The sequence below is a fragment of the Lodderomyces elongisporus genome, chromosome 6 (assembly GCF_030384665.1).
Source record: "Lodderomyces elongisporus chromosome 6, complete sequence".
In the NCBI taxonomy this organism is placed as follows: Eukaryota; Fungi; Ascomycota; class Pichiomycetes; order Serinales; family Debaryomycetaceae; genus Lodderomyces; species Lodderomyces elongisporus.
In genome coordinates, this window is record NC_083678.1 from 771,037 (window position 1) to 785,898 (window position 14,862).

The following is a 14,862-nucleotide window of genomic DNA, read 5'->3' on the forward strand; positions in this document are numbered from 1 at the left end:
CAGAAATATATATATATATATATATATTTACAAAATTTTGTTCAAAAAGTCTACGATACGAGTGATGCCAAAAAACTCGTTGTTATCAATATCAGCCACAGTCAACTTGTCGTTGCCCAATTTAAATGCAACATTGCTTTCCACAACCATGGCTGCGTCATGTATTCCCCAAGGCTCAACAACGACTTCCACATATGCACCTCCCGTATTGTTTGTGAATGAACCACTTCGATGAATATGAACTGTTTCATTCAAAATTCCTCCAGAGTCCTTGCTTTGTTTTCTTAAAGGTGATTTCACCGCGTATTTGCTCCACTCTAATACATCGTCTCTGAACAGCTCGTGCTCGCCCAATATGATAAATGCAGAGTAGCCAGAGTAGTTAAGTGTTGGAATATCGTCCCAATCACTATTTTTGTAGGGTAAATTACCTGGGGAGACTAGCATGTTTGCGACATCAAGATTACCCACAAGTGCAGCCTGTCTGCTCTTTTGTTGCATTCCTGTAAAGGAAATCATATCACGAGGTGAGTTATCATACCAAGAGTTTCCAGGTAAGTAGTGTGCTGGATCAGATCTTATTCTGACCCAAGGTGAGATAAGTATAGCAGAGCGAGGCCAAACAGTGACTTTTGAGTCAAGTTGTTTCAAGTATTGAAGAAATGTTATTGCCAAGTGTCCACCAGCAGAATCGCCCATAAGAATAATGTTTGTGTTACCTGCCCGTACAAGCTTTTCATACGTTTCTGCCAACTGGTACAATTGCGTGGTGATATGGTGACCCTCAAAAACCAATTTGTAATCAAGATCAAGAATCGACAATTTGCTTTTGGCTTTAGGTTCGAGGAGATGATAGATAGCTAACACAGACTCAATCTGGGTCTTTTGTACGTCGATATAGTAGCCACCTCCGTGGAGGTATATCAAAATAGGGTCGTCGTTTGATCTGCCCTCAGCTTCAACAAGCCAGAAACTTTGCTTATCAAAACGTTGGCCATATTTTTTCAAGCCTTGAACCAAAAAGGGAACACGGCTAGGAACAACTGTGTTGATGATAGCGTCAGCATTTTTAAGTGATATAACAGCCGCATCGCAAATTGGTATTTTAAGTGCTCCTCTGGCCATCTCGAGCCTCAAGGAAGCTGTGAGGTTGTTTTTATACTTTTCGTTAGCTCCGCCAACAAAGGGGTACTTGAATATTGTCCACAACAACCTTATGGGGATGCTTAACAAAACAAAAAAACCATTGAGCGAAATCATCAGATTATTTGGTTATATGTGAATCTTAAATGGAAAATGAAGTAAAGCTTAAGAAAAAATGAAGAAAAAAAAAGAAAGAACAAACCTCGGACTGGTTTAATTATAAAGAAGAAAATGTTCAAAAATTTCAATTTCATATCATTGAAAAGAAAAAAGACATAAGTAGACACTATTATAAAAAGTGTTGGAAACTGGTCTCTTACTTGGCTTAGATCTTATTAAAGCTCTATTGTTCAACAACAATTTTTCTGCATATTGTCTTCATCCGTCATTCTTTTCCCCCCCTCGGCGTCGTTCCTTTCCCCACTCACCCCTTTTTCTCCCCCACACATGTCTCTTTTCACGTATTCACGCACATATTGAATGGGAATTGTTATATTGTAAAAATTTGAAATATGATATCCTTTTTCTCCCCTATATTGAGGTTTTTGACCCGGTTGAGGTGCTAAAAATGGAGTACGTCGGCAAAGAAAGTACCACAAATCTCGGACATTTCCCCATAATTTTTTCCTTATTTCCGTTCTGCTGAGACCAAATATTAAATTGAATACTACTTATCCTCCCCCCCCCCCCAAGACTGCACTCGATTTTTGTTTCATTCACATACTCCAATAACTTGAAACTTTTCGATGTAGTATCGGTATTGGTAATTGAAGTGTAGAGGAGAAAGGAGTTCGTACTTTGAGTCAGGTATATCTCTATAAATAGTTATAGTGGAATACCCTGCAGTTTGCGATTGTATCTGGCGATGAAAAAAAAACAAACTTAGAGAGCCTGTCGCATAGCACAGTTACAAGTAATTAACGTAAGACCGCTCAGCACCAATTCGAGCTGGTAGCTCACCGATACCAGCGGTTTGAGTTCGTGACCTAATAGGCTGTATTTCAATTACCTGTAATTGTCACTGATTGCACCTATAAAGGTCTCGATGCTCATAAGTTACTAAAATAAATTGTCTCATAAAAAGTCACTAGTAATGGGAATCGTGAGGGTCGTCACTCCACATGTTCACCAAGTGATTTGCGTTCAATGTAGATGACCTTATAAAAACTTGTATGTTAGCGATGTTTCTATATAATTGTGAAAATTTTATTTTACCACTTTGGGTTCCTATATACTAGCTAATTTCATTTGAAGTTTCAAGTTTCCCATGTCGTATACTATTAACCATTTATCCACTTAATGGAGACGAGGGCACAAAGCGTCAAATGTGTGTCGCATTATTACGAGTACTATTTATTCTTTCTCTGAAGGCTGAGTGCGAAATAGAAGAATGGTTCAATTACAAATAGCAGAGTGTATACAAAAACAGAAAGGTGTGTTAATATTAGAAAAAAAAGTGCATATATTAGTAGCAAAACTCACTGAGTCCCTCACCATGATGTATTCCTGAAAACGAGTGAAAGCTGTATATATTGAACGAGTGTAGATGCAGGTGCAATGGGAGATACCAAAAGTGTGTGCGTGCCAGTGACGGATAAGATAAGTAGTAGCAGGGCCCTTTGTGGTGTTTGAACACGGGCACACTTTTTGGCGAGCTCTCCTTCTTGGGGATCATGGCTGGGTTTGTGATATAGTTGGCCATGGAGCAGCAGCAGCAATATTAGGAACAGCAATAGCAGGAACAGCAATAGCAGGAACAGCAATAGCAGGAACAGCATTAGCAACACCACCAGAAATAACACCAGTAAAATTTTTGACAACTTTGAAGCGCATGCTTTGAGTTTGGTCGACACTGGATAGCACACACTATGCCAAATATGATTTCTAAGATTTCTACGATTTCTACGATTTCTACGATTTCTATGATTTCTATGATTTCTATGATTTCTATGATTTCTATGATTTCTATGATTTCTATGATTTCTATGATTTCTATGATTTCTATGATTTCTATGATTTCTATGATTTCTATGATTTCTATGATTTCTATGATTTCTATGATTTCTATGATTTCTATGATTTCTATGATTTCTATGATTTCTATGATTTCTATGATTTCTATGATTTCTATGATTTCTATGATTTCTATGATTTCTATGATTTCTATGATTTCTATGATTTCTATGATTTCTATGATTTCTATGATTTCTATGATAAATATTAATAGTAGTGGTGGTGGTAGCAGTAGTAGTAGTGGTAGTAAAGCTATTCCACCACGAGCAAACAATGATTATTATGTAGCAAAATTAAACCCCGAGAACTGATTCCACAAGCATTTCTTCTGTACCATCTGAAACAACTTGCACAGTGACTTATACAACTCAACCTGTGATTCTATGATCCCGCTGTGCCTTGTTGATACCCCTAGTGCATATGCGTCCTCCACATTTTTCGTCCCCCGTACAAGATCATACGACAAAGGCGCCATTTTGTCGCAGGATCTGCCAAGTTCAGAATAAATGTGTGAGTCGGCAGCTACACTAGTGCAATGTTGTGGTAGGCTATGGGAAACGGTAGCAGAGGTCGGTGGGCTCCCCTGCTTTGGGATCATGGTTGGGTTTGTGATATAGTCATCCGTGAAGCAGCAACAGAGGTAACATCAGAAATAGCTTTAGGAACAGCATCAGGATCAATAAGATGAATAGCATCTGGAATAGCATCAGGATCAAGGTGTCTTTTAACTTCGGTCTTAATCCCTTTTTTTTTCGTGTTTTTTTTTTTCTTTTTTTTCTTTTTTTTCGTTTTTTTGGTTTTTTTAGTTTTTTATTTTTAGCATTAATTAAGCTTTGTCCAAGTTCTGCAATTCGCAGAGCCTTGGATAGATTCAAAAAGAGTTTAAAAACCTTTTTGAAACTCGCTTTAATGCTATTTAGGAAGCAAGTGAGGCTGGTACTTAGGGGTGGTGTCGTGATTTCAAAGTTTTCTGGATGTAGTTCCCCCTCGATAACCTCAATGTGTTGATCTAAACTTTCTAGCAACCATGAAGCATACTCTTCAGGTGTTCTGGCCTTTGCTTTGCCAAACCTGAAGAGAGTCTTAATCCTGCCCTCTCCCTTATAAATTCGGTGGTGGGCGTCAAACCAAACTTGGATTTTTGGTCGAATTTTCTCATTAAAGACAATTCCTATAACAAGCTTGTAGTTTGTTCTCTTTTGAGCTACAAGATGTTTTGTTTGTTGTGAAAGCTTTAAGAGTAGATTCTCCCTCTCCTCGGCAAGCATTGGAATCCCGATAGTGCCCATTATACTATCTTGGTCAATACAGTATATGTGTTGCCACGACGTGCGGGAACAATGCGCAGTAGACAAAGCTTCATTGGTATAGCAAGTGTTTCGTGTAGAAATGAAATCACTTATGTAGTTAGCATCATTGGTGTTGTTGATGAGGATAGTGTTGTTGGTGTTGTTGGTGTTGTTGGTGTCGTTGGTGTTGTTGGTGTTGTTGGTGTTGTTGGTGTTGTTGATGAGGATAGTGTTGTTGGTGTTGTTGGTGTTGTTGGTGTTGTTGGTGTCGTTGGTGTTGTTGGTGTTGTTGGTGTTGTTGGTGTTGTTGGTGTTGTTGGTGTTGTTGGTGTTGTTGGTGTTGTTGGTGTTGTTGGTGTTGTTGGTGTTGTTGGTGTTGTTTGTGTAATTAGTGTTGTTTGTGTAATTAGTGTTGTTTGTGTAATTAGTGTTGTTTGTGTAATTAGCGCTGTTTGTGTAGTTAGCGCTGTTTGTGTCTTGTTCCGAAGGGTACTCCCTATCAGCCTTGTTGTCAAGAACAGGGCTTATAGTATAGTACCTGTCCTCATCATAGACCTTCATACTAAAAAGATGAAGATATGGAGGCAAAACTAAATCTTCTTCCCAGAGAGTAGTTGAATTTGCAACTTCACTTTCAATTTCTTCAAAGTGTTCCTTTGAAACTCTGTAGATGAGATACTTTTTATCAGCAGATGTAAATGCAGACTCACCAATTCTAACCACAGAATGTTGCTTCGAAACAAACGATTGTATAAAATCGGTGTCGTTTACTTGCTGCAACCATTTCATCCATTGGAACATCTTTGGGTTGAACGATTTGAATTTTGTCCTCAACCCCTGGAACAGCAAGGACACTTTGAAAACATCACCTCTTTTGCACGGTCTTTTCTTACCGGCAATTGTGGAGCGTCTAACACCTTCAGCAATGAGAAACCTTTCGGCCTCTTCTGGAATTATAGATTCTTGGACAGGCAGTTGAGATCCAAGTTTTTTGGAAAAGTAAAAAGGTTTGGAATCCTTTGCAAAGACGTTTTGAAAACATTTATTAAAAAAGGGCATTGTTAATTTTTAAATTGTAGTCTTACTAAATTATTGATTGTAAAATCTGGTTAATGTTGTCGAGTAAGGCTTGGTTGTGTGTTTAATTGTGGTAAAAGAAAGAAGAAGAAGAAGAAGAAGAAGAAAAGGGTAAAAGAAGGTTTGAGGTCACAAGGGTTTTGTTTGTGGATATTTATACTTCACCAGGTAGCCCTCCAGTCACGCCTTGTGGTTGGGGATTAACAAGTAAATTGTGTTATGCCATATACATTGTGGTTGCAAAACCCGCGAGGAAGTGAGGGGAACAGAACGGCGAGGAAATCCCTTCTGGTAGCTCAGCAGTGTGTGTGCAATTGTATGTGCTACCAAATGCATCGTAACAAAAAACCAAATGGGTGCTGCAAAACGGGGTGCTGCCAATAGCGTGTGGCTGTAGCAGAAAGTGGACAACCAGAGTGGATGAATTATGTATTTGGATGCAAGATAGCTCAACATTACCCACAGCCTTATACATCCTGCAATGCATCCTATCTCTACGAACAATTCTCGATTCTTTGCAAGTTTGACGGCAATCCGTCGAGAATTGTTTGTGCGTGTTGATTATTCCCCTGAGTTTGGTGCGAATTTACGGGAAAAGTCTTTTCTGCTGAAGTTTGAGGACAATTGTGGGCTCAGCTGCCCACTGTAGTGGCTTTTGTAAAGTTTTTTGTAAAGTACACACGCACCCACGCGCGTCCATCTTACGTGTATCTTAGGTTGACTCGTTTAAAGCAGCTCACGTGCGCGCACACATACACATACTCCAGTCCGAGATACTCTAGTTTGCAATGACAGCGATTGCGCGAAATATACAGAACGTTCAATTTGAGAAGAACAACAACAACTAGGTCGTAAATTTTAGTGTTTACTTTCGTTTGTAGGCTGAGTGCGAAATAGAAGAATGGTTCAATTACAAATAGCAGAGTGTATACATAAACAGAAAGGTGTGTTAATATTAGAAAAAAAAGTGCATATATTAGTAGCAAAACTCACTGAGTCCCTCACCATGATGTGTTCCTGAAAACGAGTGAAAGCTGTATATATTGAACGAGTGTAGATGCAGGTGCAATGGGAGATACCAAAAGTGTGTGCGTGCCAGTGACGGATAAGATAAGTAGTAGCAGGGCCCTTTGTGGTGTATGAACACGGGCACACTTTTTGGTGAGCTCTCCTTCTTGGGGATCATGGCTGGGTTTGTGATATAGTTGGCCATCGAGCAGCAGCAGCAATATTAGGAACAGCAATAGCAGGAACAGCATCAGCAACACCACCAGAAATAACACCGGTTAAATTTTTGACAACTTTGAAGCGCATGCTTTGAGTTTGGTCGACACTGGATAGCACACACTATGCCAAATATGATTTCTACGATTTCTATTATTTCTATGATTTCTATAATTTCTATAATTTCTATAATTTCTATAATTTCTATAATTTCTATAATTTCTATAATTTCTATAATTTCTATAATTTCTATAATTTCTATGATTTCTATAATTTCTATAATTTCTATAATTTCTATAATTTCTATGATTTCTATGATTTCTATGATTTCTATGACTTCTATGATTTCTATGATTTCTATGATTTCTATGATTTCTATGATTTCTATGATTTCTATGATTTCTATGATTTCTATGATTTCTATGATTTCTATGATTTCTATGATTTCTATGATTTCTATGATTTCTATGATTTCTATGATGAATATTAATAGTAGTGGTGGTGGGAGCAGTAGTAGTAGTGGTAGTAAAGCTATTCCACCACGAGCAAACAATGATTATTATGTAGCAAAATTAATCCCCGAGAGCTGATTCCACAAGCATTTCTTCTGCACCATCTGAAACAACTTGCACGGTGACTTATACAACTCAACCTGTGATTCTATGATCCCGCTGTGCCTTGTTGATACCCCTAGTGCATATGCGTCCTCCACATTTTTCGTCCCCCGTACAAGATCATACGACAAAGGCGCCATTTTGTCGCAGGATCTGCCAAGTTCAGAATAAATGTGTGAGTCGGCAGCTACACTAGTGCAATGTTGTGGTAGGCTATGGGAAACGGTAGCAGAGGTCGGTGGGCTCCCCTGCTTTGGGATCATGGTTGGGTTTGTGATATAGTCATCCGTGAAGCAGCAACAGAGGTAACATCAGAAATAGCTTTAGGAACAGCATCAGGATCAATAAGATGAATAGCATCTGGAATAGCATCAGGATCAAGGTGTCTTTTAACTTCGGTCTTAATCCCTTTTTTTTTCGTGTTTTTTTTTTTCTTTTTTTTCGTTTTTTTCGTTTTTTTGGTTTTTTTAGTTTTTCTGGTTTTTTTAGTTTTTTATTTTTAGCATTAATTAAGCTTTGTCCAAGTTCTGCAATTCGCAGAGCCTTGGATAGATTCAAAAAGAGTTTAAAAACCTTTTTGAAACTCGCTTTAATGCTATTTAGGAAGCAAGTGAGGCTGATACTTAGGGGTGGTGTCGTGATTTCAAAGTTTTCTGGATGTAGTTCCCCCTCTATAACCTCAATGTGTTGATCTAAACTTTCTAGCAACCATGAAGCATACTCTTCAGGTGTTCTGGCCTTTGCTTTGCCAAACCTGAAGAGAGTCTTAATCCTGCCCTCTCCCTTATAAATTCGGTGGTGGGCGTCAAACCAAACTTGGATTTTTGGTCGAATTTTCTCATTAAAGACAATTCCTATAACAAGCTTGTAGTTTGTTTTCTTTTGAGCTACAAGATGTTTTGTTTGTTGTGAAAGCTTTAAGAGTAGATTCTCCCTCTCCTCGGCAAGCATTGGAATCCCGATAGTGCCCATTATACTATCTTGATCAATACAGTATATGTGTTGCCACGACGTGCGGGAACAATGCGCAGTAGACAAAGCTTCATTGGTATAGCAAGTGTTTCGTGTAGAAATGAAATCACTTATGTAGTTAGCATCATTGGTGTTGTTGGTGTTGTTGGTGTTGGTGTTGTTGTTGTTGTTGTTGTTGGTGTTGTTGTTGGTGTTGTTGGTGTTGTTGGTGTTGTTGGTGTTGTTGGTGTTGTTGGTGTTGTTGGTGTTGTTGTTGTTGGTGTTGTTGGTGTTGTTGGTGTTGTTGGTGTTGTTGGTGTTGTTGGTGTTGTTGGTGTTGTTGGTGTTGTTGGTGTTGTTGGTGTTGTTGGTGTTGTTGGTGTTGTTGGTGTTGTTGGTGTTGTTGGTGTTGTTGGTGTTGTTGGTGTTGTTGGTGTTGTTGGTGTTGTTGGTGTTGTTGGTCTTGTTAGCGTTGTTAGCGTTGTTAGCGTCGTTGGTGTTGTTTGTGTAATTGGTGTTGTTTGTGTAACTAGTGTTGTTTGTGTAATTAGCGCTGTTTGTGTAGTTAGCGCTGTTTGTGTCTTGTTCCGAAGGGTACTCCCTATCAGCCTTGTTGTCAAGAACAGGGCTTATAGTATAGTACCTGTCCTCATCATAGACCTTCATACTAAAAAGATGAAGATATGGAGGCAAAACTAAATCTTCTTCCCAGAGAGTAGTTGAATTTGCAACTTCACTTTCAATTTCTTCAAAGTGTTCCTTTGAAACTCTGTAGATGAGATACTTTTTATCAGCAGATGTAAATGCAGACTCACCAATTCTAACCACAGAATGTTGCTTCGAAACAAACGATTGTATAAAATCGGTGTCGTTTACTTGCTGCAACCATTTCATCCATTGGAACATCTTTGGGTTGAACGATTTGAATTTTGTCCTCAACCCCTGGAACAGCAAGGACACTTTGAAAACATCACCTCTTTTGCACGGTCTTTTCTCACCGGCAATTGTGGAGCGTCTAACACCTTCAGCAATGAGAAACCTTTCGGCCTCTTCTGGAATTATAGATTCTTGGACAGGCAGTTGAGATCCAAGTTTTTTGGAAAAGTAAAAAGGTTTGGAATCCTTTGCAAAGACGTTTTGAAAACATTTATTAAAAAAGGGCATTGTTAATTTTTAAATTGTAGTCTTACTAAATTATTGATTGTAAAATCTGGTTAATGTTGTCGAGTAAGGCTTGGTTGTGTGTTTAATTGTGGTAAAAGAAAGAAGAAGAAGAAGAAGAAGAAAAGGGTAAAAGAAGGTTTGAGGTCACAAGGGTTTTGTTTGTGGATATTTATACTTCACCAGGTAGCCCTCCAGTCACGCCTTGTGGTTGGGGATTAACAAGTAAATTGTGTTATGCCATATACATTGTGGTTGCAAAACCCGCGAGGAAGTGAGGGGAACAGAACGGCGAGGAAATCCCTTCTGGTAGCTCAGCAGTGTGTGTGCAATTGTATGTGCTACCAAATGCATCGTAACAAAAAACCAAATGGGTGCTGCAAAACGGGGTGCTGCCAATAGCGTGTGGCTGTAGCAGAAAGTGGACAACCAGAGTGGATGAATTATGTATTTGGATGCAAGATAGCTCAACATTACCCACAGCCTTATACATCCTGCAATGCATCCTATCTCTACGAACAATTCTCGATTCTTTGCAAGTTTGACGGCAATCCGTCGAGAATTGTTTGTGCGTGTTGATTATTCCCCTGAGTTTGGTGCGAATTTACGGGAAAAGTCTTTTCTGCTGAAGTTTGAGGACAATTGTGGGCTCAGCTGCCCACTGTAGTGGCTTTTGTAAAGTTTTTTGTAAAGTACACACGCACCCACGCGCGTCCATCTTACGTGTATCTTAGGTTGACTCGTTTAAAGCAGCTCACGTGCGCGCACACATACACATACTCCAGTCCGAGATACTCTAGTTTGCAATGACAGCGATTGCGCGAAATATACAGAACGTTCAATTTGAGAAGAACAACAACAACTAGGTCGTAAATTTTAGTGTTTACTTTCGTTTGTAGGCTGAGTGCGAAATAGAAGAATGGTTCAATTACAAATAGCAGAGTGTATACATAAACAGAAAGGTGTGTTAATATTAGAAAAAAAAGTGCATATATTAGTAGCAAAACTCACTGAGTCCCTCACCATGATGTGTTCCTGAAAACGAGTGAAAGCTGTATATATTGAACGAGTGTAGATGCAGGTGCAATGGGAGATACCAAAAGTGTGTGCGTGCCAGTGACGGATAAGATAAGTAGTAGCAGGGCCCTTTGTGGTGTATGAACACGGGCACACTTTTTGGTGAGCTCTCCTTCTTGGGGATCATGGCTGGGTTTGTGATATAGTTGGCCATCGAGCAGCAGCAGCAATATTAGGAACAGCAATAGCAGGAACAGCATCAGCAACACCACCAGAAATAACACCGGTTAAATTTTTGACAACTTTGAAGCGCATGCTTTGAGTTTGGTCGACACTGGATAGCACACACTATGCCAAATATGATTTCTACGATTTCTATTATTTCTATGATTTCTATAATTTCTATAATTTCTATAATTTCTATAATTTCTATAATTTCTATAATTTCTATAATTTCTATAATTTCTATAATTTCTATAATTTCTATAATTTCTATGATTTCTATAATTTCTATAATTTCTATAATTTCTATGATTTCTATGATTTCTATGACTTCTATGATTTCTATGATTTCTATGATTTCTATGATTTCTATGATTTCTATGATTTCTATGATTTCTATGATTTCTATGATTTCTATGATTTCTATGATTTCTATGATTTCTATGATTTCTATGATTTCTATGATTTCTATGATTTCTATGATGAATATTAATAGTAGTGGTGGTGGGAGCAGTAGTAGTAGTGGTAGTAAAGCTATTCCACCACGAGCAAACAATGATTATTATGTAGCAAAATTAATCCCCGAGAGCTGATTCCACAAGCATTTCTTCTGCACCATCTGAAACAACTTGCACGGTGACTTATACAACTCAACCTGTGATTCTATGATCCCGCTGTGCCTTGTTGATACCCCTAGTGCATATGCGTCCTCCACATTTTTCGTCCCCCGTACAAGATCATACGACAAAGGCGCCATTTTGTCGCAGGATCTGCCAAGTTCAGAATAAATGTGTGAGTCGGCAGCTACACTAGTGCAATGTTGTGGTAGGCTATGGGAAACGGTAGCAGAGGTCGGTGGGCTCCCCTGCTTTGGGATCATGGTTGGGTTTGTGATATAGTCATCCGTGAAGCAGCAACAGAGGTAACATCAGAAATAGCTTTAGGAACAGCATCAGGATCAATAAGATGAATAGCATCTGGAATAGCATCAGGATCAAGGTGTCTTTTAACTTCGGTCTTAATCCCTTTTTTTTTCGTGTTTTTTTTTTTCTTTTTTTTCGTTTTTTTCGTTTTTTTGGTTTTTTTAGTTTTTCTGGTTTTTTTAGTTTTTTATTTTTAGCATTAATTAAGCTTTGTCCAAGTTCTGCAATTCGCAGAGCCTTGGATAGATTCAAAAAGAGTTTAAAAACCTTTTTGAAACTCGCTTTAATGCTATTTAGGAAGCAAGTGAGGCTGATACTTAGGGGTGGTGTCGTGATTTCAAAGTTTTCTGGATGTAGTTCCCCCTCTATAACCTCAATGTGTTGATCTAAACTTTCTAGCAACCATGAAGCATACTCTTCAGGTGTTCTGGCCTTTGCTTTGCCAAACCTGAAGAGAGTCTTAATCCTGCCCTCTCCCTTATAAATTCGGTGGTGGGCGTCAAACCAAACTTGGATTTTTGGTCGAATTTTCTCATTAAAGACAATTCCTATAACAAGCTTGTAGTTTGTTTTCTTTTGAGCTACAAGATGTTTTGTTTGTTGTGAAAGCTTTAAGAGTAGATTCTCCCTCTCCTCGGCAAGCATTGGAATCCCGATAGTGCCCATTATACTATCTTGATCAATACAGTATATGTGTTGCCACGACGTGCGGGAACAATGCGCAGTAGACAAAGCTTCATTGGTATAGCAAGTGTTTCGTGTAGAAATGAAATCACTTATGTAGTTAGCATCATTGGTGTTGTTGGTGTTGTTGGTGTTGGTGTTGTTGTTGTTGTTGTTGTTGGTGTTGTTGTTGGTGTTGTTGGTGTTGTTGGTGTTGTTGGTGTTGTTGGTGTTGTTGGTGTTGTTGGTGTTGTTGGTGTTGTTGTTGTTGGTGTTGTTGGTGTTGTTGGTGTTGTTGGTGTTGTTGGTGTTGTTGGTGTTGTTGGTGTTGTTGGTGTTGTTGGTGTTGTTGGTGTTGTTGGTGTTGTTGGTGTTGTTGGTGTTGTTGGTGTTGTTGGTGTTGTTGGTGTTGTTGGTGTTGTTGGTCTTGTTAGCGTTGTTAGCGTTGTTAGCGTCGTTGGTGTTGTTTGTGTAATTGGTGTTGTTTGTGTAACTAGTGTTGTTTGTGTAATTAGCGCTGTTTGTGTAGTTAGCGCTGTTTGTGTCTTGTTCCGAAGGGTACTCCCTATCAGCCTTGTTGTCAAGAACAGGGCTTATAGTATAGTACCTGTCCTCATCATAGACCTTCATACTAAAAAGATGAAGATATGGAGGCAAAACTAAATCTTCTTCCCAGAGAGTAGTTGAATTTGCAACTTCACTTTCAATTTCTTCAAAGTGTTCCTTTGAAACTCTGTAGATGAGATACTTTTTATCAGCAGATGTAAATGCAGACTCACCAATTCTAACCACAGAATGTTGCTTCGAAACAAACGATTGTATAAAATCGGTGTCGTTTACTTGCTGCAACCATTTCATCCATTGGAACATCTTTGGGTTGAACGATTTGAATTTTGTCCTCAACCCCTGGAACAGCAAGGACACTTTGAAAACATCACCTCTTTTGCACGGTCTTTTCTCACCGGCAATTGTGGAGCGTCTAACACCTTCAGCAATGAGAAACCTTTCGGCCTCTTCTGGAATTATAGATTCTTGGACAGGCAGTTGAGATCCAAGTTTTTTGGAAAAGTAAAAAGGTTTGGAATCCTTTGCAAAGACGTTTTGAAAACATTTATTAAAAAAGGGCATTGTTAATTTTTAAATTGTAGTCTTACTAAATTATTGATTGTAAAATCTGGTTAATGTTGTCGAGTAAGGCTTGGTTGTGTGTTTAATTGTGGTAAAAGAAAGAAGAAGAAGAAGAAGAAGAAAAGGGTAAAAGAAGGTTTGAGGTCACAAGGGTTTTGTTTGTGGATATTTATACTTCACCAGGTAGCCCTCCAGTCACGCCTTGTGGTTGGGGATTAACAAGTAAATTGTGTTATGCCATATACATTGTGGTTGCAAAACCCGCGAGGAAGTGAGGGGAACAGAACGGCGAGGAAATCCCTTCTGGTAGCTCAGCAGTGTGTGTGCAATTGTATGTGCTACCAAATGCATCGTAACAAAAAACCAAATGGGTGCTGCAAAACGGGGTGCTGCCAATAGCGTGTGGCTGTAGCAGAAAGTGGACAACCAGAGTGGATGAATTATGTATTTGGATGCAAGATAGCTCAACATTACCCACAGCCTTATACATCCTGCAATGCATCCTATCTCTACGAACAATTCTCGATTCTTTGCAAGTTTGACGGCAATCCGTCGAGAATTGTTTGTGCGTGTTGATTATTCCCCTGAGTTTGGTGCGAATTTACGGGAAAAGTCTTTTCTGCTGAAGTTTGAGGACAATTGTGGGCTCAGCTGCCCACTGTAGTGGCTTTTGTAAAGTTTTTTGTAAAGTACACACGCACCCACGCGCGTCCATCTTACGTGTATCTTAGGTTGACTCGTTTAAAGCAGCTCACGTGCGCGCACACATACACATACTCCAGTCCGAGATACTCTAGTTTGCAATGACAGCGATTGCGCGAAATATACAGAACGTTCAATTTGAGAAGAACAACAACAACTAGGTCGTAAATTTTAGTGTTTACTTTCGTTTGTAGGCTGAGTGCGAAATAGAAGAATGGTTCAATTACAAATAGCAGAGTGTATACATAAACAGAAAGGTGTGTTAATATTAGAAAAAAAAGTGCATATATTAGTAGCAAAACTCACTGAGTCCCTCACCATGATGTGTTCCTGAAAACGAGTGAAAGCTGTATATATTGAACGAGTGTAGATGCAGGTGCAATGGGAGATACCAAAAGTGTGTGCGTGCCAGTGACGGATAAGATAAGTAGTAGCAGGGCCCTTTGTGGTGTATGAACACGGGCACACTTTTTGGTGAGCTCTCCTTCTTGGGGATCATGGCTGGGTTTGTGATATAGTTGGCCATCGAGCAGCAGCAGCAATATTAGGAACAGCAATAGCAGGAACAGCATCAGCAACACCACCAGAAATAACACCGGTTAAATTTTTGACAACTTTGAAGCGCATGCTTTGAGTTTGGTCGACACTGGATAGCACACACTATGCCAAATATGATTTCTACGATTTCTATTATTTCTATGATTTCTATAATTTCTATAATTTCTATAATTTCTA

The 14,862-nt window shown here is 39.0% G+C and overlaps 6 protein-coding genes across 6 annotated transcripts; 1 reads left to right on the top strand and 5 right to left on the bottom strand. All coding sequences in view use genetic code 12, as the record gives it.

The window, feature by feature from the left end:
* Positions 1 to 27: 27 nt before the first annotated feature.
* On the bottom strand, positions 28 to 1,260 carry PVL30_004765 (uncharacterized protein; the record flags this gene model as incomplete). Its single annotated transcript, XM_001524857.1, has 1 exon — positions 28 to 1,260. One exon carries the CDS (start codon positions 1,258 to 1,260, stop codon positions 28 to 30), a length of 1,233 nt encoding a protein of 410 aa, XP_001524907.2.
* A 1,273-nt stretch (positions 1,261 to 2,533) lies between these two features.
* On the top strand, positions 2,534 to 3,367 carry PVL30_004766 (uncharacterized protein; the record flags this gene model as incomplete). Its single annotated transcript, XM_061119603.1, has 2 exons — positions 2,534 to 2,576; positions 3,033 to 3,367. The coding sequence occupies 2 exons, from the start codon at positions 2,534 to 2,536 to the stop codon at positions 3,365 to 3,367; spliced, it is 378 nt and encodes a 125-aa protein (XP_060975586.1).
* Positions 3,368 to 3,982: 615 nt separating this feature from the next.
* PVL30_004767 (uncharacterized protein) lies at positions 3,983 to 5,504 on the bottom strand (the record flags this gene model as incomplete). Its single annotated transcript, XM_061119604.1, has 2 exons — positions 3,983 to 4,016; positions 4,195 to 5,504. 2 exons carry the CDS (start codon positions 5,502 to 5,504, stop codon positions 3,983 to 3,985), a joined length of 1,344 nt encoding a protein of 447 aa, XP_060975587.1.
* Positions 5,505 to 8,061: 2,557 nt separating this feature from the next.
* PVL30_004768 (uncharacterized protein) lies at positions 8,062 to 8,332 on the bottom strand (the record flags this gene model as incomplete). The annotated part of the gene is made up of 2 exons (XM_061119605.1): positions 8,062 to 8,214; positions 8,252 to 8,332. The coding sequence occupies 2 exons, from the start codon at positions 8,330 to 8,332 to the stop codon at positions 8,062 to 8,064; spliced, it is 234 nt and encodes a 77-aa protein (XP_060975588.1).
* Positions 8,333 to 8,456: 124 nt separating this feature from the next.
* Positions 8,457 to 9,475, bottom strand: PVL30_004769 (uncharacterized protein; the record flags this gene model as incomplete). Its single annotated transcript, XM_061119606.1, has 2 exons — positions 8,457 to 8,773; positions 8,980 to 9,475. The coding sequence occupies 2 exons, from the start codon at positions 9,473 to 9,475 to the stop codon at positions 8,457 to 8,459; spliced, it is 813 nt and encodes a 270-aa protein (XP_060975589.1).
* Positions 9,476 to 12,029: 2,554 nt separating this feature from the next.
* On the bottom strand, positions 12,030 to 13,425 carry PVL30_004770 (uncharacterized protein; the record flags this gene model as incomplete). The annotated part of the gene is made up of 2 exons (XM_061119607.1): positions 12,030 to 12,182; positions 12,220 to 13,425. The coding sequence occupies 2 exons, from the start codon at positions 13,423 to 13,425 to the stop codon at positions 12,030 to 12,032; spliced, it is 1,359 nt and encodes a 452-aa protein (XP_060975590.1).
* Positions 13,426 to 14,862: the final 1,437 nt, after the last annotated feature.